Consider the following 26,838-nt stretch of genomic DNA (forward strand, 5'->3'; position numbering starts at 1 on the left):
GCAAGTTGTTTCGTTACTATGGGACTGTTTACCACGGGCCTGTTGGGGGTTGCCCGTGCATGGGAGGGAAGTTAATTCAGTAATACCGCCTCAACCCACATACCCCCGATCCACGACAGCCACGCGAGGAACTATGTACCTACAAATCGCCAAGTCTTCCTGGCTCCTTCTCCGAAAGCGACTCCAGCTAACTCCGCGGGCCCCGGCCCGACAGGATTACACTGATCCGTTCAGATGGCAGCGACAACGTTGAGAATCGCCACCTGGAATATACGCGGCGGCAACCAGCCTACGAAAATGAGGAGAATCCTTCAATATCTGCGGAGACACAAAATCAACATAGCGATACTCCAGGAGACTCATCTACTACCCTCGTCGGAACAGCGCTGGGCCAGATCATGGGGATGCCACCGGTACTTCTCGTCCTACTCATCGTTCGCCAGAGGCGTGGCGATCCTGATCGATAAGAGGACCAATTTCAGCCTCATCGAGTCAAAGAAGGACACCGAAGGAAGGGCCCTACTGGTGAAAGGAATAATCGCTGGAAAGGAAGTGGTGGTGGTCAACTCTTACGCTCCAAACACAGATGGACACGATAACTTTAACTGGATAATGTCCCATCTAGCCACGACCGACGCGTCGACTGTGGTGTGGGGGGGCGACCTCAACACCGCGCTCGACCCCAGGCTCGACAGGTCCCACAACACTTCAGGAAACCCGTCCAAAGCAAGTACTCAGGTTCGAGAGATTTGTCAGGCCTTCAATCTTTCCGACATGTGGAGAAGACACAACCGAGACAGGAGAGACTATACCTTCCGATCAGCTGTGCACAACACCAGTTCTAGAATCGATTATATCCTGGCGTCCTCCCACAGCCCTTTCAGGTGGGACGCGTGCCAGATCCTACCAAGGTCCTATTCCGACCATTCGATGGTGGTATTGGAGGCCACCCTAGCGGGCACAGCAGTGCCAGGCCTCAACTGGAGGTTTAAACCCGGTTCACTCACAGACGCAGTGTTTGCAGCAGAACTGCGGCAAGAAATACTCTCCTTCATAGACACCAACCAAAACTCGGTTGACTCCGCAGGCACCATTTGGGAAACATTCAAGTGCTTTGTCAGAGGAATCTGCCTGACCAAAGAAAACGGGACACTAAAAATGATCCGAAGGGAACTGTCCAACATAGAGGACCGTTTAAAGGAATTGGAACAGAATCTCCTCAACACCCCCGATCCATGCACGCAAGCCAAGCTTAAGCAAGAACTCTTGAAATTTAAGGAGACAGCGGACCGCGAACTGAAGTTCATGGGTCGTAGACAGCAGATCAGGCAGTACGGTGAGGGGCAAAAACCAGGTGCACTGCTGGCCCGACTACTATCGATAGACAGAGTCCCACCTCATATTGAATGTGTCACAGATGCGCAAGGACAGATAGTCTACACGGAGGAGGGGATCTCCAACACCTTCCGGGAATTCTATCAAGACCTGTACAGCTCAAAAGGAACATCAGACCCCGAAGCGATACAAGAATACCTGAATGACACAGAACTGTATTGGGTAAGCCAAGACTTGCGCGAACCCCTGAACGCGCCCATCTCACTGGAAGAAATCCGGATGGCAATCAAATCCCTACCTAATATCAAAGCACCCGGCCCCGATGGGCTCAACGGCGAGTTCTACAAGGCGCACATGGACATAGTGGCCCCCCTCCTCTTGCAGGTCTACGAAGAGGCGGTGGGTCGAGGAGCACTTCCCCCCACGACGCGTGAAGCCAACGTGATGATGCTGCATAAACCCGGAAAACCTACAGAGAGCTGCGCCTCGTATAGACCGATCTCTCTGATCAACCTGGACAACAAAATCCTGGCCAAAATCCTGGCGGCCAGACTGCTCCCTCTGATGCCAGCACTAGTGCTGGGTGACCAGGCCGGGTTCATCCCGGGGCGTAGCACAACGTTCGGCATAAGGAGGCTGTTTGGCGTCATCGAGGCCCTAGACTCGACACAGCAGGCGATAGCAGTACTGCTGGACGCCGAGAAGGCGTTTGACTCTGTAGAGTGGCCTTTCATGTTCGCGACACTGAAGCAGATGGGTCTGGGCAACTTCTTCCTGAAGCTAGTAGCTCTGCTTTACAATAATCCACGCTCGTACATCACACTCGGGAACACTAAATCATCGGGGATCACATTGGAACGCGGGACGAGACAGGGTTGCCCTCTTTCGGCCCTTATCTTCGCCCTGGTGATGGAACCCCTAGCCTCGAGGCTACGGGCCGAGCAGTTAGAGCGAGGGTTAAAACTGGGTCCTCACAGGCTAATCGTCTCCCTATACGCGGACGATGTCATGCTGTTCATTAGCGACCCCCAAGTCAACCTCAACCCCGTAATGCGAGAGGTGATAAAATTCGGGTTAATGTCAGGGCTCAAAACCAACCACTCCAAATCGATAGTATTCCCCCTGACTCCGTGCACCTCAGAGTTCGCCGACGACCATGGGTTCCAATGGGAAACCTCGAAAGTGCGCTACTTGGGGATCAAGATGTCACGTAACCATCACGAGATATTTAGAGATAATTACGGAACCGCACTGCAGCTATTACTTGAACGTATTCAGAGATGGAAATCACTCCCATTGACGCTGTGGGGCAGGACCTCACTGACGAAAATGGTTATTCTCCCCAAACTCTTATATCTCTTCACAAATATCCCGCTACTTCTCCCCAAGTCCTTTCTGTCAAAGATCAAGAGCACGATCCTAGAGTTAATATGGGCGGGGAAACCGGCTCGGGTGGCTTACGACACACTCACTTTACCTATAGCGAAGGGAGGTCTGGCGCTCCCAGATATAGAGAAATATTACTGGGCGGCTCAGGCTCAATTCCTGAGCCACTGGTACTCAATCCACTATGTAAGACCACATGTGCAAGTGGAAAGAGCCCTGGCCTCCCCCGATTTACTATCCGCAGTCATAATCAGCCACATCCCTGTGCCGCATAAGACACTGAACACGGTCCTGTCTACATATGCGATATGGAAGAAGATCGCCAGTGCGTGTGGAGTGGCTGTACGATTCTCCCCCATACTACCTATAAAATTTATCCCCGGTATCCCTCTCACGAACGAAAAGGTATTCCTGCTATGGGTAGACAAAATAGGAGTAAAAACGCTAGGAGACCTCTTCCCAGAGGGCACCTTTCTGACCACCCAAATGGCCAAGGACAAGGGAGGGAACACATCCTTGGACGTCTTTCTCTATTTCAGACTCCGTCACGCCCTGCAGGAGCTATTCCCCTCATTCCCTAAACAACCCCCCACGTGGGAGCTGCTACATAACACAATATTAGCACAGGGAGAGGGCAGACTGGTGTCAACTCTGTACAAAACCCTGGTGAGTGACACGAGGAAGCTCCTACCTAAAGTGCAACACAGGTGGGAATCGGTTTTGCAGGAACCAATCAGTGAGGAAGACTGGGCCTACATTCTGCGACAAACTCAAAAAGTGGCGCTAAATTCTCGCTACAAACTGATCCATTTCAATTTTGTACACCAAACATATTACACACCCGCCAAAAAACACAGGCACCACCCAGAGGCGTCGGCCCAGTGTGAGAGATGCGTTTGTCCCAACGCCGACTTTCTTCATCTGGCATGGGTCTGCCCCGGTATCCAGCAATTCTGGTCCACCGTTATACAAACAACATCCGAGATTATAGGAGAGCAGATGACCCCCCTGCCGCTGGGCCCGCTTCTTGGCCTCACAAGACATCTGCAGCCATCGTCACGCAAGCTGGCGGCACTCCTCATGGTGCTAGCACGAAGGAGAATAGCCATGTCGTGGGGCAGGGGCCCACTCCCTAGGGTAGCTGACTGGGAAAAGGATATAACTTATTGCCAAGATATGGACACTGAATTTATTCGTACACTACCTTTACACGCACGCCCTCCTGATATCTGGGGACCATATATCACCTACCTGATGAACAAATCTGTTACTTCGGACCCTGATAATCCAAACACCCAGAACTCAGGTCCGTAAGAGGGAGGAGCGGGAAGACAAGGAGAGAAAACGTCCATGCGACTAAGGCAATGAGTAGAAACTCTCAAAGATACTGTGGATACGGGGGATGGGGGGCGGTGGGGTGGGGGAATTGTTGTGGGATATTGCATTCAGCAGCTCCCTGTTGGAGCCATGCCTACCGGTTATTGTAAAATATAAATAAAGTTGGGAAAAAAAAAAAAAAAAAAAGAGGCTTGTACTGGTAGAGGCCACAGTGGGTGGTGAAAGTTGTTACACTGAGTCCGAGTGAAGTACCACCTGATGGTATCCGGCTCAGAGGTCAAGCTTGGAGAAGAAACGTGCCCCCTGCAGTTCAATGATGATGTTGTCAATTGTGGGGGTGATGTGACGTTTGCGCTTGATCACCTTGTTCGGGAGCCTCATATCCACACAGAGTCTGGTTGTTTGGGCTTTCTGGCGATAACGATGGGAGACACCCAAGGGGTCGGGCCATCCATCTTCTTGATGATGTCCAACTGAACCAGACTGTCCAGCTCTTTATCCACTAGGTCCCGTAGATGAAAAGGAACCCAGCAGTGTTTCAGGGTGATAGGTTGGATGGACTCGATGTGGAGCCGCAGAGGATCACCTGCCATGCGGCCAATGCCTTCAAACAACTGGCTGTACTTCGTCAGGTTCCCCTGCACATCATGCATGTATACTGCATACGTAAAACTGACTATGCCTTTGCTGCTACGCAACTCAACAGGGTGTTGCTGCTGACCGTCATAACATAGAACCGGGCCTTGATGGACGACCCCATCCCGCCCACCCCCATGTTCCACATTGGTTACAAATGCACCAGCCAGTGGGATAGGTTGCTCACCGCCAAACGTGAAGATGTGTGCTTTCGGTTTCTGTAGCTTGGGCGGCACCACCATGGCATCGTAATGCACCCTCACCATGTCATTGACAGACGCCCCTGAGTCTACCAGAACCGGCACTGTGGACTCATTCACCCTAACCGGGCATCGTGGTTGTCTTCTGTTGGTGGACAGTAGAGCACTGACACTTGAAATTAAGAAGATGTACTCTTCCTCCTGAGGGGCACTGTTGTCGCCTTGATCAACCTGGGCAACGTTGGGCGGGTGATGTTTCCCAAAAAACCCTGCTCTCACGGGCCCCCTTGGGACCACCATCGGCATCGGAGCTCTGCACATTTGGGCGTAACGGTCCAGTTCCCCACAGCATCCACACGACTTTTATTGCTGGGCATTCATCAAGTTGTGGGAGATCGTACCAACATTTTGAACACAAGTTCATGGCTCTTGCGCTCCGGTCTCTCGGATTGCCGCCCGGACGTCTGGCTCCTCTGCCACCTTGACCATGGCCCACCGCACACACATCTTCCACCTTCCCTGGGTGCACAGCCGCTTCCATCCTGGATGCCCTCACCTCAGACACCTCCTGACAGCGTCCAAGTTCTAGTATGCGAGGCAACGTGATCCCAGGCTCACGCAGAACTCAGCATTCATGGCAGCAAGAGCACAGGCACCCCACACAAAAATAATGGGGCTGCAACTCACTGATCGCTTCTTCAGGCACTGCTACACAGAGATGAGTGTGATGATGTTGCTCAGGTACCTCCACCAACTACTTCTGATGACTTCCACCACCACCACACAATTAGCCAAAATGCCCTTCCAGGAACCATCGTCAATAGTCCAAAATTAAGACACAGGGCCACTTGGTCTTCACCACAGCAATCCTTGTTCACCACTGTCCCATACAGTCAGGGGTAACAAAGAAGGAACTCCATGCCACCTTGGTGGCACCAGAAATTGAGTTGGGTGGGCCCAGGGGATCAGAACAAAAGATGGTAGGCCTCCCCCAGCTCCTTACCTCACACTCGATGTGTACAAAACACTTTAAAACAACAAATATGCACCATCAGCTGTCTCCTTCCGAGGAATCCAAAAATTACGTGCAGATGGGGGCACAGGCACTCTGTATCAGAACCGCGACCCTTCCGAACACGTGGGCAAGATGGCGGCCAAGCCATGTGGTCTCCGCGGCATTCGGGAACGGAAAAGAAAATACATTTCTGATGCTTGTTAATCTGCTTAGAATCACATGCTGTGCATATGGTCCGACATCCAGTGGTAACCGCAGAGTATTGCATCTTGTCTTTCGGGGGACCGAAAGGGGACGTCGGCATAGGCGTGTCTGAAACACTATCCCTATCATGACGTGTGTAGTACCCAAAATCCCTCACGCGCCGAGGTCCCTCAGATTGTTTTTTCTGCCCAGATAACTGGTTGCCCTATAGCGGAGCTCTTTATGAGACATTGTTTATCTTACCGAATTGTCGGTTTAATCCCTGTTAAGTCACTTCGTCTGTCAAGAACATCTTCGACGAAGACTATGGGGGAACCGTCTACGGCTGTGGATTCTGGCACCTAAGATCCGGCGTTCGGACCTCCACGTGGTCGGCCTTCTGGCCGGCCTACACAGTAGGGAGAGTGGGCTCGGGGTTTGCCATACTGCTATGATGTCTTTCTTCTTTTCCACTTCTTTCCTTTTTGGTCTGGTCACCCTTCCCTTCTGCTATGAAAAGGACTCCATTTAGATTCTGCCCTCTGTGAAGGGTCAGATATCCGTGGAAAGACTAGCATACTTCGTGTACGCTTGTCTCCCCCTAGAGCACTAAAGCGGTGTTCGGCGTATAAACTCCTAAACCTAATCCCTTAAGGAGCGCCAGTTGAAGCGGTGGGCCGCATATGGTATGTCACGCGTGGTGCCTCCCTCCCCTGCCGCGACACCAGCCGAGAGTGACGGGGGTACATCGGATGACCAAACATCCAACGCAGACGTTGTAGACCTTGAGGCGGACGATTCTAGAGCCGTCACGCCCGTCCCTGACCCTTCCAGGCTCGACTCCGGTCTTGCTACAGGGACCACACCCGGTGACAGGGGCGTACAATCGCACCACACAAAACACACAACCCAAGCGCCCTCCTCGACGACGTCGAAGAAGGCACAAGCGCCATCGGATCGATCTGATCCGAAGCCTTCCCCGCATCCGCAGCAGCGCATGACGACTGGGCTTAATAAACTTAACAAAGGCGCTACTCCCCAAACTACACACGCCGAAGTTTCTGAACAAGAAACTTCGACGACTTTCAAGGTTTCCAAGGCCCATGCAGGCCCGAAAACTACGAGTAGGCCTCTACCCGGGAAGCCGTCATCGGAGGCGTTGTCCCCCAAAGATTCGGTAACTATCAGTAAGAGCATCAACAGGATTGCTACGGTGGTGGGCCTAGTACCGTTTTCGCCCACAGTTATGGGCCAATCCGCCGAAAGGTTTTCCACGGTTTTGGAAGACGATCCTGAGGACTCTTACGAAGAGAGCCAGGTACCCCTCTCAAGCACCCTGAGGAGATCCTCTGAACGCCTTAGGGCGGAGGACCCGGTTCCTGCTCAGCTGGGTCCATTTGGGTCATCCAAGTGGACCACGGTGCAATTTGAGGGGTATATGGATCGGCTGCAGCACGTTTTCGGTGCTTCTGATCAACCTCTGCCGAAAAAAGCTCGGGTAGACCCTAACCCTCATACACAAGTTGCCCAACACCTAGATGTTCAACACTATGTTGATTATCAAGAAGATGTCCAGAAAGACACGTATAGAGACATCTATACAGAAGAAGAGGAGACTTCTTTTCTGGACAATTATGGGGAAGATCAAGGCGCAACGGACAACTGGGAGGACACCCAGCAGGACGATCACAATTCTGATATCGTTTGCCTCGACTCTCCCCCATCCACACTTGTTAGGCAGGCTCCCCCGGTGTACAACACGTTGAAAAAAGCAGCGGAATTCTTTGAAATTGCCACGATTGAGGCATTGCCTGAACAGGATTTCGCGGAAACATTATTAATGACAAGCCTCCGGCTAGCCAGTTTATCCCTCTCTTGAGCTCTGTAAAGAGACGGCTGTCCCCTTCTTTACTCACACCCGCTCAGACGAGGGCTGTGAACCCAAGGGTCAAAAAACTCTTCCGGCCCTCCCCCACCGACCCGCTTTACATCAAAGGGCACGCAATCCCAGACTCGCTGGTTGTGACCAACATTCGCAAGAGAGCAGCGGTTCCCCTTGCCACGGGAGAGTCACCCCCGGACAAGGAATCCAAAAGGTTGTATGCCTTAGGCAAACGGGTCACGTCGGCGGCTGCTTATACCGTCCGGATTGCCAATAACACAACGTTACTGGCAAGCTACGTCGACGCCCAATTGAACCTACTCCAGGAAGGCCTCCAAGAGGTTCCGGAACCAACCAGAGCCAAGCTTCTCGCCATTGTCTCGGAGGGTAAACTTGCCAATCAAAATGTTGTAAAGAATACCCTGGACTCCGCAGAGACAGCAGGCAGGTCTCTCGCACAGGGTACTCTCCTAAAGAGACACGCGTGGCTGCGCACGTCGGTTTTCAGGCCTGAGACCCAGGCATCCATCATCAATAAACCCATAGAAGAGGCCAACCTCTTCGGGAAGGCGGTAGACGATGCGTTGGAGACAGCCAAGAAGGAGCATGAGACTATTAAGTCGCTGCACCAAATTTCCCAAAAACCCTCTTCACAGAGGGGCAGCAATTCTCGGCGGTCCTTTCGAGGACAAGCCCGCGCCGCTCAAAATAATTTCGGCACGGCAACTTCAACGCAAGTCAACCGGCTGCAAGCCCCACTTACTACCCCCACAGGGGGTCAGAAGCGCGGAAAGAATAGAGGCAGAGGCTCCAATTCCAGAGGTGCGTCAACCTCGGGTCAGAAATGACCACCAAGTTCAGGTCTCCACCCATGTCTCCCCGGTCGGGGGGCGATTAACATCTTTCCTCAAGGCATGGGAGGGGATAACTTCAGACCAGTGGGTATTAAAGAGGGTCACACACGGTTATTGCGTGGAATTCGCCCGACCCCCACAGTTCAGACCGCCGAAACATCGACGCCTTTCACCGGAACATCTGCAGATCCTGGTCCAAGAGGTGGAGGCGCTGCTGGGAAAGGACGCCATAGAAGCCGTCCCGATTCTTCAGGTAAACAAGGGTATTTATTCAATATACTTCCTTGTACCCAAAAAGGATCTCACCATGCGTCCTGTTCTAGACCTGCACCCAGCGAACAAGTTCATAAAGCCCCAGAAGTTTTGCATGGTAACACTTCAAGAGGTGATCCGATTGCTAAAACAAGGGGACTTCATGACAACATTGGATATGAAAGATGCATACTTTCATATTTCAATGCTGCCAGCGCACAGAAAATTCCTAAGGTTCGTGATTCAGGACAAACACTACAAGTTCAAGGTACTCCCCTTCGGCATAGCCTCGGCGCCACAGGTGTTTACCAAGGTCCTGGCAGTGGCAGCAGCACACCTGCGCAGACTTTCAGTTCCAGTTTTTATCCTTACCTCGACGATTGGCTCATCACGGAGGACTCGTTCGACGTTTGTTTTTCGAACACCCAAAAGACAGTAGACCTACTGTTCAGCCTAGGATTTTCTATCAACAAAAAGAAATCCAGCTTAGTCCACAGCCATGTAAAACAGTTCCTGGGGGCTCTAATTCGCACGGAAGACAGTCTAGTCTTCCTTTCCAGCGAGAGGGTTCAGAACATGCTCTCTCAAGTTCTTCAGTATGTAGCCAGTCGGAAGGTGACGGTACGCAAAGCTATGTGTTTGCTAGGGATGATGGCGTCATGCATATACTTGGTCCCCCACGCGCGGCTGCGCATGCATCCCATGCAGGAGTGGCTCAACAGCCAGATGTGTCAGGCCAGAGGACAATGGGAAGATCTGTTAGTTGTCTCGCCAGCTCTCGTTCTCTCTCTGCAGTGGTGGTCGAGGGAGAACCTCTTGAAGGGGAAAACCTTCACCACCCCTGCAGTGGAAGCCACTCTCATGACAGACGCATCTCTCACAGGGTGGGGGGCTCACCTGCTTCAACAGACAGCGCACGGAGTGTGGTCCCCTCAGGTAGCGTCCAACCATATAAACCTACTGGAGCTACTAGCAGTGTTCAAAGCATTGAAGGCCTTTCAGGAGCAACTGCAAGGGAAGACAGTGCTGGTCCTAACTGACAGCACAACAGCAATGTATTATCTGAACAAGCAGGGGGGCACTCACTCTCCAGGGCTATCCAAGCTGTCCCAAAACATCTGGATATGGGCTCTCAAACACAAGATGTTCCTGATATCCCAACATGTTCCAGGGGAACTCAATCTTCTGGCAGACGTACTCAGCAGAGATTTTCCTCTGCCAGAAGAATACGAATGGCGTCTGCACGAAGACATTGTATCCAATGTCTTCGCAGAATGGGGGTTTCCAGAGATCGACTTGTTCGCTACTCAGGAGAACACCCAATGCCCAGATTACGCCTCCAGGTACCCCCAGAACCGATCCAAGGGGAACAGTCTCTGGATAACTTGGTCGGGAAAATTTGTTTACACTACCCCCACCCCCCCCCCCCCCGACTCCCCTTCTGAATAAGATAGTGCACAAGATGCACCAGGAACCAGTCCCCATGATTCTGGTGGCTCCCATGTGGGCCCGCCAACCCTGGTTCGCGCACCTGATGGAAATGTCCCTCTCCCCACCAGTCAAGCTGCCCTGCCCGTACAACATGTTGTCTCAGGACAGGGGGGAGACTCTGCACCCATGCCCACAAACTCTGAATTTAGCAGCCTGGCTCCTGAAGTCATTGAGTTTGGACATCTGCAACTCCCTCAAAGTTGCATGGACATACTGAGGGAGGCAAGAAAGCCTAACACACGTTATTGCTATGCCAGCAAATGGAAAAGTTTTGTCATTTGGTGCAGTTCCAAAGGCGTCAATCCCACCGATTGTTTGCCTTCACACATTGTGTTATATCTAACCCATCTGTTGCACTCTCGGTTAGTCTTCAATTCTTTAAAGGTTCACCTAGCGGCGTTGTCAGCCTATACCACGTCACAGCAGAAGGTGTTGTGGTGGAAAATACCTGTGACTAAAGCCTTTATGGAAGGGGTTAAAAGAATGTATCCCCCCCATCACTCACCCAGCCCCTGGATGGGATCTAAATGTGGTTTTAACTAGGCTCATGGGACCCCCTTTTGAGCCTATGCATAAAGCTAGTCTGAAAGACACGACTTACAAGACAGCATTTCTAGTAGCTATCACTTCTATCAGAAGAGTTAGCGAACTACAGGCCCTCTCGGTCTTGGACCCCTTTGTTACAGTCCACAAAGATAAAGTAGTTCTGCGCACTCATCCCAGATTAGCGCCAAATGTATTTCGAAGTTCCATGTGAACCAGTCAATCGAACTACCCACGTTTTTCCAGAGACCTTTCACACACTAGATGTGCGCACGGCAGTCATGTTCTACATGGATAGAACTAAACCACTGAGGAAAACTAAACAATTTTTTGTTTCAGTGGCAGCTGGTAGAGAAGGGGACCCTGTCTCTAAATCAGCCATATCAAGGTGGATTGTCAAATGCATCACACTATGTTACACTCTTGCAAAGAGAGAACTGCCCTTCAAGCCTAGAGCACATTCTACTCGAGGCACTGGGGCATCCATAGCATTCATTGCAAATGTTCCCCTAGAGTCCATTTGCAAAGCGGCAACCTGGAGTTCTGTACACACCTTTACAAAACACTATTGCCTAGACACTCATTCTAGGTATGATTCTCAGGTGGGACAAGCAGTACTAAGACATCTTTTTTCTACTGTTCCTTCTCACAACCCACCTCCAACTCCGGGTACTGCTTGCTAGTCTATGCACAGCATGTGATTCTAAGCAGATTAACAAGCATCAGAAGACATGCATTATTTACCGTAAAAACATTTCTGATGATTGTATCTGCTTAGATTCACATGCTGTGCATATGGTCCGACATCCAGTGGTAAATGCGGAGTATTGCATCTTGTCTTTCGGGGGACCGAAAGGGGACGTCGGCATAGGCGTGTCTGAAACCCTATCCCTATCGTGACGTGTGTAGTACCCAAAATCCCTCACGCGCCGAGGTCCCTCCGATTGTATTTTTTCTGCCATGAGAGAGCCCAAGGCTATAGTGAGTGAGTACATGAAGAGAGAAAGTAGTAAGAAGTCTATGTTCCTTCCACCCCGAGCGGGGAGGCAGGGAGGGTGCCCGGGTTGGTGTCCCACCTCATCGCCACTGTTAAGGGTGTCCGTTTCCCTCCGGAACCCCATGGGCTTGAAAAACTAGGAGGTATTGGATAAGCTATTCCTGGCATGAATATCATTAATACTCTGGTGCCAAAAGAGCTTCCAATGGAATTTTACAACACCTTTTAGGTGGCACTATGCTCCGTTTTGCTACAACTATTGGAAAAAATATTTTGCCCCAAGAAGACATCCCGATTTTCATGAATTTAGCTCGTCTTACCTCAATCGTGAACCCTGGCAAAGAATAAATTACTTATCGCTGATGTGAAGATGTTGGCAAATGCTCTCCTCCACGATGCGGTCAGGTGTGCTGGGAATACCACTCCTGTGCCCTTAAGAAATAAATTGATTGGGGCTCTTTATGATGGTGCATCCACTAAGATATTGGTTGATTGCATTGTGTCCAAATCCTTTCTTCTGCAGCGAGGCAGAAGGCAGGATTGCCCGACTCCTGCTACCTTTTCAATCTGGTAGAGCCCCATGTAAGAAACATCAGAATTTCTGCGAACCATGATAGGTCTTTTAAGAGCAAAGAGCTCCTTTAAGCAGAAAACCTGCTTCTCCTTTTGTTGAACCCTGAGGTTTAATAAGATAATCTGTTAAACATGAAATACAATACTCTCCCAAATCTTTAAAGAAGGGTGAACTTATCGAAGACTTGTATCCTCTCAATCAATCGTACATGCCAAAGGGCTGTGTTCTCAAGACAAGGCAGAAACCTGTCTGGGGTTGCTTGAGTTTCCGTGCAGAGGGGACCTAGCCTAGCATTTCGGCTGAGCTGCTTCCATTGGTGGCAGTATCTGACTGATTTGCATATGGCTGGACCCCTTTAGCAATGGCACAGACTAGCTAAAAAGCAGTGGTGTGGAAGGTTGCCCAGAGCAGTTCCAGTGGTTCAGATTAATTCAAAACCTTTCACTCTCCACTTATTTTGGTTACAATGTTCTCAAGACAACATAAGTGGGGATTGAAGTATCTTGAGAACCCATGGAAGCAGTGACGGATAATGCCAGGAAACTAAGGGTAAATGAAAAATTACATCCGAATGCGGGCAAAGCTGTAGCTTTTACTATGGGGAAGATGGGTACAATTTAACTCGTTTTTCTCCCTAATCTTAAATAACCATTTAGTATGCTTCCTGTTGCACTAAAGAAGAAAGATGCAGCCCTTATCCAGAAGTTAAATTCCCCAAAATTCCCTGGTGTTCTCTGAAGTAGAAATCTGACCTGGGGGAGGGTAGAGGTGGTTGGAGTCTTCCTGGATATAGCTTATTATAGCAGAGCATTTGTTATGCGGGTCCTGGTGTGACAGAGATATTCTGTGCATCCCATTTCTCTTGAATCTCTCCTACCATAAGATGGCACATTGTGAAATGCTACAAAACCACTGTTGAAACCAGATTACAATATGGCAAAGTGTACTGCCCTCTATGAAAGATACTTACTTGCTCAATAGCGAGGCCAGGCTATTGAAGAAAACTGAAATCTAAATGTGGCAATAATAAAGTGGAAAAGGTGCATTTCAGCTGATATCCTTCACTCTAAAAGGACATATGGAATGGAGGTGCTCCTGCTTCACTTGAGATTTTGAAATTCAAGTACAAAGTTGACAACAAGGAGCGAGTTCAATATGATTAACTTTGTACTATGGAGGGTGCTAGTGAGCCCAACCAAGATGGCGGCTCTCCTGTGAGCTCCCGAATATCCTGAAAAAGGACGCTTGAGATGGCATTGGCGATGTGTCAGCATCGATGGTAGCTTTCCAAAATCCCCCTGGTTGTGGCGAGGTGAGCCGCCCGATGGCGAGTACGCAACAACAGTGACGAGCGGGAGAGTGGCCGCAGCTCCGAAGATGAGCCGGCAGTTGCCCTGAAGACGAAAGTGGTGCGGAAAATCCATCGGAGTGGCCTGACGAGTACTCGGGAGTAGAGGGCGGCCGAGTAAGCACAAGACAAGGCGGCTCCCCCACACAACAGTACGATGACAAAGCGGTGGATGAAGAACCTCTGCTGTGACACAGTGAACAGCAAAATTGAAGGTGCCCTCGCTGGTGCGTCCCTCATAGTGCGGGGTCAGTGGCTGAGGTGGCTGAGGAGGGAACACGCAAGTGAAGCATCACTGGAGCAGATGGGAGGCTCCGCGGGGCACCCTAACTCGCCGACATACGAATCAAGTAAATCCGCACAGATCTGGTGAGCGACTAAGGCAAACACCGTAGACGCCTGATAGTACATAATCCATCTGTCTGTGAAACGAGGGTGCCCCAAGACTAACGACCCAACGGATGCTGCTGGTGCCCGGCAGGGAGTGGTGAGCTTCCCCTTTCCGCATCCCCTATCCTGCACGAGCTGCAAACCCAGAAAGGTTGCCCCCCCCGAGGGGAGATAAAGACCCTGTGGCGCCCGCGATCGACGGAGGCAGGGGCCTGGCAGAGTGCTGGCCTGACATCACCGCAAATACGGAACTCGTGCTGCCACATCCTACTACCGGCGGAATACGCCAGACGACCCAACTTGCTGCGAAGGCCCCAGTGACGCAGGATCTGGGGTTGGAGGCAGTCTGAGCCCACCCCAAGATCCCTCAGTGCAAAACAACGCTAAAGGGTGAACAAAGCCATCAGATTATCCATGACCGCACCGCCCAGCCACATATAACACTGCGGGCCAAACCACTGCAATAAACTTAAGCACAGCGCAACGGGGAGCCAGTCACCGTAAAGCGGATCTAAACCACGAAGCGACAGACACAACTGCCAGCAGGGCAGCGGGGGTCCAAGTCGAGAACCGACATCTAGCTGCAAACGGACCCCACCAACCAAGTAGGAGGGGGACCGAAACGGCTCCTCCATAACAAGCAACCCAAAACATCAGTCACAACCGAGTTATAACCAGACAGGGAAGACACGTGAGGCCCCTTCAGATCAGCATAAACTCCAACTGACATATCAGACGTCCAGAACGAACGGCTGGGAAGCACAGTGCCCAATCGTCCCACCGTGACCAGGGTGCCTCTCACACAAGAAACCCTTCAGGAGTCCAGCACCATACGGTGTGGCTGAACTAAGAGTAACAGATAAGGGAGCATAAGAACTGCAACAACATGCCGACACCTCCAGGCTAAACGCCAAAAGGCCACCTTACACGGCCTTTCGAACAAACTATATGAAGTACACAGTTTAGCAAACACCCTCACGTGATAGACATCACGGGCGAGAGTGAGGACCCTGCAGCTGGTATAACCCATTGAGAAGAGCCATACGAATCCATCCTGGAGAGCATTGTCCAAAACGGATTCCGGCTGAGGAACTGCTAACTCCCCCATTTGAAATTGTTACCTGACTCGAAAACACCCACAACACAGCCTTCACCCCCAGTTCAGCTGCAATACCTCTTAGTAAGCCTGCCCCGACCTCATCAATAACAGAGAGTGAACATGGGAAAATCAGACAAATGACAGAGGAAACTGAACTTCGAAAGCGGAACCTCTGTCAAGACGGTTCCATGTAATAATGTCACCACAAAAATATCGCCATGCAAAAATATCGCTGAAAAATTGTCGTTTTTTGTGGCGACATTATTGCATGGAACATGCGGGGGACACCCCCGCAACCCCCAATAATTTTTTTTTTTTTGCCCCCGTCGCCACATATATGGTCACCCAAATAATATCGCCACAACATTTTCCCGGCGATATTATTTACGGCGACCATATATGTGGCGATATTAATACCCGATACCGTCAAGACCTCAGGACCACAACCACAGCCGGTGGCTCCTGATGCAACAAGAAGGAGACATGGCTCAAACTTTGAACGTTGACATCTGAGAGATTTTGTTAGAACTCAAGGCAGGCATCGGGAATCTAGATTCTAAGCTTGACTCTCTATTCTCAAAGGTTGACCTACTGCAGCACTGGCTAGATAAGCACGGAGACAGGTTAGACGCAGCTGAGCAGAGGGCGTCAGACTTGGAAGAGAACAGCACTGCACCAATAGGCCGGGTGACAGCAGTGACAGCCAAGAACGAAGATTCGAGAGGGAAGAACCCGCCGCAATAACATCCGCCTGGTCGGGGTAAGGGAGAGACAATCACAACAAAAGATGGAAGAATTTGTTGAAGGAATGTGTAAAGAGCTATTTGGAAAAAACTCTGTCCTATCTCTTTGTAGGCGAAAGCCCACCGGGTTCCAACCAGTCGTACAGTCCCAGGAGCAGCTTCGCGCCCCATCATTTTGCGACTGCTCAACTAGAGACTGTGATACAATCCTGCGACTGGCCAGGGAAAAAGGGGAACTGCAATATGACGGTGACAAAATGCAAATATTCCCGGACTCCTCATCAGCAATCCAAGCATCGTGCAGATCCTTCTGTCCAAGCATCGTGCAGATCCTTCGCAGGAGTGAAAAGCCAGCTGACAGATAGTCAAATACAACACTCGATGCTCTTTCCTGCAAAACTCTGTATTCAACATGCCGTAAGGACGCGATTCTTCAACTCACCTGAAGCAGCAATGAGCTTTCTGGATGAGATTGGCTGCAGGCCCCCCCATCGACAACCTGAGACCGGCGAGGGAAATCCGAGACAGGAGAGACCCGACCTGAGTCCACCTGGTAGGTCACAAATTACAAACTGGCGCTTACACAGGAGGAAGCAAAATGGTCACCTCAATTACACGAATGACATTATGAACATTTCGACAACACACCTAGACGCCACAAAATACAACTCCTGAAGGGAGCCATCGGACTTGGCTGGGCGCCCCGAGCTCAGCACTGTACAGAAGTTATCAATTTAAGGGGAGGGAACAACTTACGGGCAGGTTGGGGGTTGGCCGTGGGGGAGGCAAGGGGTGAGAATTGCACTTACAAGTTAACACAAGCAGTATACATTGTGTTGGGAAAGGAAATTTTACGAATGGATGTGGCAACCAAATGTCTCATCCCCGCCGACCGACTCCACTCTTAGACATAAAGAAACTGACATAGCATACACACACAAGCAGAATAGTAGCTAAGCAAACGAGACATAACACAAATATATCAAGCACACTGAAAATTCAAAGTAGCAACTTGGAAAATTAGAGGGGGGGGAACAACCCGACTAAAACCCGGAAGATATCTCAATACTTTAAAAGACATAGGGCCTCATTACGACGCTGGCGGTAGTCGTGTTTCCTGCGCCTGGCATTACAGCGCCGGTGGGGTTGGGAATGGGGAGGACGGAAGCACCGGCACCGTGTGCAACAGTGCCAGTGCTTCCGTCAAAGTCTGCGGGCTGGCAGGTGCCGTTACACCCGCCAGGTCAGACCTGGTGGGAAGGACGGCACCCGCCCGCAGAACTCAGTGTGCCGGTCCAGTAACAACAGTGCCTGTAGCTTACCACCGTTGTTAGCAGGCCGGCATAATCATAATGAGGCCCATAATGCCGATATCGCCCTAATACAAGAGACTCACCACCTCCATCCTCTGAAGAAAGATAGGCCACCAGCTGGGGCTTCCACAGATACTTTTCCTCCTTTTCATTCTATGACAGGGGGGTGGTGATACTAATAAGCAGGAGGGTAAAGTTTCGACTGCTGACAGTAGCAAGAGATGGAGCTGGGAGAGCACTGCTGGTACATGGGGTGCTCGAAGGGAAACTAGTAACCATAGTAAACACATATGGGCCGAATGTTGACAGTACCAACGCGTTCAACTGGGCGATGACACGCCTGGCAGAATACAGCACAACCACAATTATCTGGGGAGTGAGGGGGAGAGACCTGAATACTACCCTAGACCCCAAATGGGACAGATCCCATATGAACACGAGTGGGCGCACCAAGACAAGCCTCCAGATACAAGAAATCTGCTCAGCATTTAACTTAATCGACATATGGAGACTCGGTCACATAGAAACTCGAGAATTCACTTGCCACTCCTAGGTTCATGGTACCAGCTCCAGATTAGACTTTATACTGGAGTCCCGAGAGGGTGTATTTCACGGGGGCGACAGCTACATACTCCCGAGGACACTCTTTGACCATTCCCCAGACACTTTGGAATGTATACCTACAACCAGGGGGAGAGCGGGCCATAGCTGGAGATTTAAATCAGGAGCACTCCAGCATCCTGTGTTCACCCAAGAACTGCTGGCCGAAATTAAAAAAACGTTCTTGCAATTAACCACGAGTCAGTTTCATTGAGTGAGATACTTTGGGTAACTCTAAAGTGCTACACTCGAGGGATTTGCATGGCCAAAGAAACTGGGATCCTGAAGACTATCAGAAGGGAACTAGCGGAAAACGAGACCCGATTGAAAGCACTAGAGCAGGCATACACCACACACCCAGAACCTCAATCCCTAGCTCGGCTTAGAAACCAATCACTCTTGAAGAAATACTTGCAGCAATAAAAGAACTACCAGGGTGCAAATCACCAGGGCCTGACGGACTTACCAGGGAGTTCTACAAAGCATTTGCCCAAACCCTAGTGTATGACGAGGCATTAGAAAAAGGGTGTCTGCCACCCACACTACACAAGGCTAATGTCATTTTACTTCACAAGCCTGGCAAGCCCCCTGAAGAGTGCACCTCATATAGGTCAGTCTCATTAATCAATGTTGATGATAAAATGTTCGCCAAAATCCTGACTGAACGACTGCTTCCATTTATGCCGGGACTGGTAATAGCAGACCAGGCAGGATTCATACCTGGACGGAATACGACATTTGGTATTCAATAGTTCTTCGGAATCATGGAAGCTTTAAGCCACTCAACTCAGATGGTGGCGGTACTTTTAGATGCACAAAAGGCTTTTGACTCGAATGGCCATACCTATTTGCAGTGCTCTGGAAATTGGGCCTAGGAGAATACTTCTTGAAACTAATCTCACTCCTCTATAAAAACCCCTTAGCTAGAATCGTTCTGGAGAAAGCGCTATCGGCACACTTCAAACTAAAGAGAGGGACTAGACAGGGCTGCCCTTTGTCGGCCTTGCTATTCGCTCATGCGTTGAAACCACTCGCTGCAGGGCTGAGAAGCAGACAAACTGAAAGGGGAATCACCCTAGGACCCCACAAATTAATTTTGTCATCATACGCTGACAATGTGGCCCTCTTCATTAGAGACCTGGTGGTAAATCTGAACCCAGTAATGAGGGAAGTGCTCAGGTTCAGAGTCTTTTGAGGGCTAAAAATTAACCATAACAAATTAGTGGTATTTCCCTTAACAGTAGAAACGACAGAGTTCAGTGATGAATTAGAGTTCCTTTGGGAGTCCACGGGGGTTAGGTACCTGGGTGTAATGCTGTCAAGAAATTGCGAAGACCTTTTTCGAGACAATTATGGAAAAACAATAGAAACACTATGCGACAAAATATCAAGGTGGCAACATCTCCCACTCACGCTGATAGGTTGTGTCTCCATATTGAAAATGACTACTACCCAAACTCCTGTATCTGTTCGTCAACATCCCGTTACTACTGTAGAGGGGCTTCTTCCGACGACTGCGCAGCCTAATCCTGGAGCTAATATGGACAGGCAAGCCAGCAAGAGTGGTCCATGCGATCCTAATCCAACCGATAACAAAAGGGGGGCTTGCATTACCTGACCTGGAACGCTACTATTGGGCCGCACAGGTGCCATTTTTTAGGACACTGGTATTCTACTCGCTTCATTCGTCCCCATGTCCAAATTGAGCGGGGCCTAGCATCCCCAATCACCTGCGGGCAGTGGTCATTGGCAAACTTCGGGTGCCGCCAAAGACACTAAATGTAGTCCTAATCACATATGAAATATGGAAAAGGATTGCAGCGAAAAATAAAGTTACGGACAGATACTTGCCCCTCCTTCCTCCAGCAAGATTTATCCCAGGAATATCCATCACAGCGGAGAGGGTATAGTTACAGTAGGCAGATAAATTGAAGATAGAAATTGTCCCTCTACGAATAGATCGGCCAGTGTTACTAACGATCCAACAGGCAAGAGAACGGATGGGAGCAGACTCGACTCTCGACGGGTTCATATTTTCGGCTCCAACACATATTTAATTCACTCTTGACAGTGTTTCCGCTAGAACCCCCCCACATGGAAACTCATACACGGGCCGATTCAAACACAAGGCAAAGGCAGGCTGTTATTGAATATCTGCAAAGACCTACTAACGAGCACTACAAACAAACTGATAGTCCCGAGGAACAGATGGGAGGTGTCACTGAGGAGCCTGATCGCAGAAGAAGTTTGGGCGTTTATACTGTGGCAAACTCAAAAGGTCTCCCTAAACTCTAGATATAATAACTGACTCACTTTAATTTTGTTTACCAAGTGTACCATATACCGGCCAGACTTCACAGACACCACCCATCCACATCAGCAGCAGGCGAGGATAATATATCAATTCTGGACAGAGGTACTAGACAAGATCTCACTAACTGTAGGTGACCAATTGGAGCAAGGTCCACGAGTAGCAATGCTGGGGTACACTAAGGACCGGCAACCCCCAGCTGGCTGGACTACTATTAGTACTCGCACGCAGGCGAGTGGCCATGACCTGGGGGAAAGGATGTCCACCCTCGCCACAGCTATGGCTCCAGGATGTGGCCTATTGCCATAATATAGAGACAACCTTCATCAGAACCCTACCTCTACACACACGACCTCCAGCCGTATGGGGGCCCTATATTAATTATCTACTGACCCTACCAGACTGAATCCTAATGAGTCATCTCTGGTTTTCCAGATCTCTTCCGAGTGCCAAATGTAGATTGAAATGTAAATGTATTGCCGATGCGAAATTCTGAATTCGTGCCACGGGGGGTGGGGGGAGACAGAGGGGATGGGACACCAAGAAGCACAATGTTATGTTTTGTTTTATGTTACTAAAAATTACATTGTCTGGGATATATGTTGGTTTGAAAAATCAGCAAACCAGTTCCACTTATCCGTTTGTTTTCTACAGGATCCAGTTCACATATGAACTTTTTCTCACATCCTAAACCACGATGAGGAAAGTTTCAGTGGTGATTTTTCACCCTCCCAGGCACAATCCTCCCTCTCCTAGTGGGAAAATAGTGACATGCAAGCTACATGCCTTCTCTCCCTCCTCAAACCACTTTTCACCGCTATTTACTCCACAGTCTTTCCCACGCTTATTAGTAGTTATAGGGGGCCCCTTTTTTCCAATGTAAAATTTTTTACAGGTGGGAGCGCCCCCTGCTTGTCCTTATTCCCACCCCCTTTTTATATGGGTTTGATTTCTTTTTTATATGAAATTTGATATCAATACATTTTTGATATCAAAATGTTTCGATATCAAATGTTATATCGATTTGATATCTGTTTTATATAAACAGCTCTATAAAGTGTGTTTGGGTACTTTGATATGGTTTGCTATAAAGGGTCTATCAAAATGTTTTTAATATGGGAGAGCGCGTGCGTGCTGTTGCTTGGTCACGGGCAAAGTGAGTTGTGAGGAGTCCACACATTCACATTTCCCATTGGCGCTGGAACATTACACTTGTTTTGCCAGCTTCTATTTTCAATTGTTGCATGGCCCTTACAAACATACATGCCTAGGCATGTCTTTCCCCGCTGCACCCCCAATAATGGCGTGCCTAAAACCATCCTTTTTATATTAAATCCATATAAAATCATGTCCGCGATCCCCCTAAAATTATATTCAAACTCTCTAAAACCCCCATCAAGTTCTGACATCATTTAGCACACCCAGACTTAAATTCATAAAACTCTTAGCACTACGTGCCGTCACCCAATCTGCCTAGCTTTATATTCCATCTCTATCAAACGCTCGTACATGCAGCACCACCCACTCTCGCATCATCGCTTCATCACCAAACCCTAACACTCGCCAGCTAACTCCTCACAACTCACTTTGCCCTCGACCAAGCAACAGAGCACATGTGCTCTCCCACATTGAAAACATTTTAAGAGGTACTTCACAGTAATCACCCCTAAACAAGAGGCCATCAATGGGAGCAGAGTGGTCAAGAAATTGAAAGTAGTCATTGGGCAAAGAGAAATGTTGTCCTTTTGCTATGGCGTCTGGCGGCCTATCACATGCAATGTACCTGTAATACCAAAAGTGACACATAGACACTGGTACTGAATGATTACTTACATAGATGTTTTTGAAGAAAGGCCAGTGTGGCTTTATTGATGATCTCAATGGCTACGTAAGGATCTATGCTTCCTTTTAATTTGAAAATCTTTCCAACAAGTGTTCCAGTCAAGAAAGTAAAGTCAGGAAAACTCTGATGCACCGCTCCTCTGCGAATAAATACATTAGATTGAGGTTTAATTTTGAGCCAAGCAGGTACAGATATAAGCATGCATGATACAGGAAACCGTATATCAATACACAGTTATAATTAAGGGTAAGCAAACTTTACATAGGAAAATGTTGTAACCTTTTTCCCCCTTTTCCCCAATTTAGCAGGCCACTGCTCTGGCCACATCAGAACCTCATTTAAAATGTGGCCAGGTCTCAACAACGTTTTCATGCAAAAAAAAGTATGGCTGGGGAAAAAAATGCATTTTTGCATACCTCTTTCAATATACACAGGGAAAATCACTATTTCACGGTATCTCAAACAGTGTACATACATTTTCCTGATTTTTGCGATGTACCTCGGCATTAGCCGCAAATCATTTCGAAAAATCACATCGACCAAACTTGAGATTCACCTTTTACGGCCAAAAAAGTATTGGACACACAGCAGGCAGTGAGGGACAAACTGAATTAAAAATATACAGCAAAATAAAATTCACAAAAATATCTGCAGCCCCAAACACACAAAACAAACCTCAGTCCTTTCGACAGGTTTCCAGCTGCAAGGGAGAATCGCCCAGATGTATTTGGAATTGTAGGTGCGCAATTAAATGGATGCAGCCAAGCAAGTCAGATCTGCTAAACAATCTCACTTCCAAACAGCGGTCTGTATTTTACAAACTGGATGTTGGGGGTGGTGGGGTATGTACTTAGATGGGCCGGCTTTGGATCTATAATTGAACTTACCAACATCCATATACCGTGCAACTCCTGTGTACTTACTGCTGGATATCAGTGTTTGGCATTCCAGCCTGATGTTGGCTGCAATGGGGCAACACTTTTAGAAGGTGCACAATGTGATTTGTTCACTTGATGTAAATCTGATGTTGGTTGGCAGATCTGCTACGAAGGTGGTAGTTGTCTACATATTAGAGGGGCAACTTCACATGCCTCTTTCAGAAAGGTGCCCTCCAATGTTTTGCAAGCATTGGCCGTTTTTGGAATAAAAACGGGCATCACTTTTAAAGTAAACCAACCGTTTTCAATATTTGACAGTGCCATCCCAAGGCCTGGTGGCAGATTGTTCAATAAATATCAAGTTATATCAAATTTTGATTACGTTGTAAACAACTGTCAATTTTGTGCACCATTGTCAAAGGCCAGATTCCTTTAACAGGATGTTGTGTCCAGCCCTAGAGTCTCCCTTTTTTCCTCCTGGGAAGGCTTGACACCTTCTGAGGAGAACAGGCTCTGACCCCAGGAGGGGACCAGGTGAAAACCACTGTTTCAAGTAAAGCTCTATAACCAAATAAGTAATGGGTGGAAGGTTTTGAATAAATCTGAACCACTGTCACTGTGCTGGGCAACCTTCTACCCCACAATTTATTTTTTACCTGTCTGCGCCATTATAAATGGGCACCAGCCATATGCATATCAGTCAGGTACTGCCACGAATGGGAGCAGCCCAGCCTGAGCTGCTAGGCCTTGTCCACTCTGCACAGAAACACATGCAGCCCCATACATTCTCTACCAGCACAAGGGGGATGAATGACTGGAGCCTCTTTGGTTGTAGGGCAGTCACAAGACGGGGTGAGGGGGACGTTTAGGGAAGCCCAGGAGAGCAGTTATAATCAAGAGAGGGGTTCCACCATGTTGGATTTTCCTTGGTCACACACATTTGCTGTGCCCTCTCCCCACATCCTTCATATAAATCACTTTGGGGACATCAGAAGACAAATAGTTTGTCAGAGCAGCCTGGATTGGCCCCTTTGAGAAGGCTTGCAGTGAACCAATCTGCTGTGGAAAATTACCATGTAGCAGGGGAAGTGTGAGAAACCTGAAGGTGTCTCACCCACAAGTCCCTGGGGAATCTGTCATCCAGGTGGCCAGGACACGGCCATTGCTTTTCGATCCAGTTCCTGGGGGTGGACCAGTGTGGGAGGATCACCTGGATGAGGGGTTCTCGAGGATTGGAAGTGGGACACCTTCCAGGTAGATCTAAAAAATTCCATCAAGATTTGAGTGATACCCACAATCTGCACTGCAAGATGTTAGGATTGTCCATGCATTCAACAGACCCGCCATGTTAGCCTCCGCCACTCCCCTTTCATCTTCCTCTTCTACAATGAACGGCATGACATGTCGCAATGTAAACGCTTGATGGTAACATTCAAAATTTGGAATGTTTAATACCCCCTCTATCATTCGTTATCCCCTTGCTTGTAACACCTTTCCCCCATCCTACCAGGTAGGATACCTAGGATTCAACCCCTCTTTTCCCGACACGAACATGTCCTCACTGACAGTTCACCGTGAGCAACAACAGACTAACACCAGAGCCGTATACCTGACATGTCCCAACTCAAGAGTCAGGCATAGTCAAGCAATTACTGATAATTACACACAACTGACTTCCATCACACTTCCCCACACGGATAAAAGGCGGAGCATGAAAGCACACTCTGAGCGAGGCAAAACACCCGAGGAAGCAGCAGTTCCGAGATTCCAGTTTAATACGAGAAGAAAGACGGCAAGACTAGAAAAGGTTGCACGGAGGCAATTGCCCTTGGCCTTTTCAGAGGAAGAAAAAACTTACTTTGATGAGCCATCTGGGATAAGAAACATAAGACCGGGAATTAGAGCTGAAAAAAGGTGCATTGTGTGTCAATGGTACCTGGGGCTTTCCTGCATAGACGGCCGAGGTGGGAAGGAGCGATTGCCGCTGTGGTACTGTCCTTGGCTCTGACAAAAAAGACGCTCCAGTAAAGTCAGCACAGCTGGTGAGTCGGGGAGACCGATAGCAGACTGGTCTGTGTAGAACCAAGGTTGCAAGCAGCAACATTGTATCAAGAAATCTGCAAAGCACAAAGTTTAAGGCGAATGTGATGAGCGAAGCAAATATAATTGAACATCCAAGGAGTGAATGAACTTTTGAAACCAAAGTAGATTCCATATACAGAGAGGTCCAGCACCATGTGGGTGCCCATTCGAAGCTCTCTGTAAGGTATCCAACTGAGAGTGTAAAACTATAAACTGTGAAATCGAAGTGGTCCTGCAACGGGTCAAGCCAAACCCTATGCACATTCGAAAGTCTTTGATATCAAATAAGAACTAATTGGTCCGAGTCCGGATGAGGGTGACTTATTGTGAAAAGGGGGATCTAAGCTCGACTGAGGCGGATCCGGAGTGAACCGTGAGTCACCTGAGAACAGATATACAAACTGTAATTGGTCCCAGCCTGGGTGAGGGAGACCAATTGTGGTACAAAAAGGATCTGAGCCCGGCTGAGGGGGATCCAGGTGACCCATGAGTCACCAGAGAAAAGATATACGAACTGCAATTGGTCCGAGCCTGGCTGAGCGACACTAATGGTGAAAAGGGGATCTAAGCCCGACAGAGGGGGATCCAGAGTGAACCATGAGTCACCAGAGAAAAGATATACGAACTGCAATTGGTCCGAGCCTGGCTGAGCGACACTAATGGTGAAAAGGGGATCTAAGCCCGACAGAGGGGGATCCAGAGTGAACCATGAGTCCCCAGAGAAAAGATTGTGGTACAAAAGGGGATCTGAGTCCGGCTGAGTGGGATGCTGGATGAAGAGTGAATCGCCCTGGCTAAATACTTGGAAAGGAACTCTTTAGTTTGTTTGAGACATCAGGCCCGCTGGATCAAGAGACTTTTCATAACTTAAGAGACTTGGGCATAGAAGGCCCTGATGCTTGTAATAGAACTGTGTCCTCTTGCCGAATAAGCCCAAGAGTGTGCTATGCTCAAGTGAACTGCCTTGTCCCGTGCTGACAACGTGGGGGAGGTCGGTCAACGGCCTGAACATCCCGATTTATCATTTTGTGAACACTTCTTTCTTTTTCATGAACATTTCCCCACACTATTTGTAAATTAGCGGTAAGGATTGGCAATAGTTTCTTTTTGTATAGGCCCTTTTATTTTGACGAGACTCCACTAGGACTGCATTATTATGATTTGATGGCTGTAGCTTGCTCCCATCTTAGATTTAGATAGGCGTTTAGCACACCCTTGATAAGGTTTAATAAACACCCTTGAACTAAGTTCACTTGTGTCCGTCTTACTTTGATACCATACCTTGCTTACAGAAGACTCCCCTTAATGTTATCATCTCTGGACTTCAACAGAAGTATTTTGCTGGAACTTTATTGGGGTAGAGTCTTCTCAAAGTCCTCAGCCATTGATGTGAAGATAAACCTTTCAGAAAGGAGAAATACCCTTCCACCAGTCACTCCAGAGGAACATGTGGAATGGCCTGCTGTTAGAAAGGTCTTGCCTGTAGACTGGTACCCAGTACTCTGCAGATGAAGGGGCAGCACTGCAAGTTTCCCTGACAGCTTT

The 26,838-nt window shown here is 49.0% G+C and overlaps 1 protein-coding gene across 7 annotated transcripts in view; it reads right to left on the reverse strand.

The window, feature by feature from the left end:
• PLA2G7 (phospholipase A2 group VII) overlaps positions 1-26,838 on the reverse strand; it is a 314,769-nt gene that overhangs the window by 17,992 nt on the left and 269,939 nt on the right. For all 7 annotated transcript variants that reach the window (XM_069605817.1, XM_069605818.1, XM_069605815.1 and 4 more), the window contains exon 10: positions 22,324-22,472. In XM_069605817.1, the coding sequence (XP_069461918.1) occupies positions 22,324-22,472 (149 nt within the window). The remainder of the gene's footprint in view (positions 1-22,323; positions 22,473-26,838) is intronic.

This window comes from Ambystoma mexicanum, chromosome 4p (genome assembly GCF_040938575.1).
Source record: "Ambystoma mexicanum isolate Mex_15411 chromosome 4p, UKY_AmexF1_1, whole genome shotgun sequence".
Lineage (NCBI taxonomy): Eukaryota > Metazoa > Chordata > Amphibia > Caudata > Ambystomatidae > Ambystoma > Ambystoma mexicanum.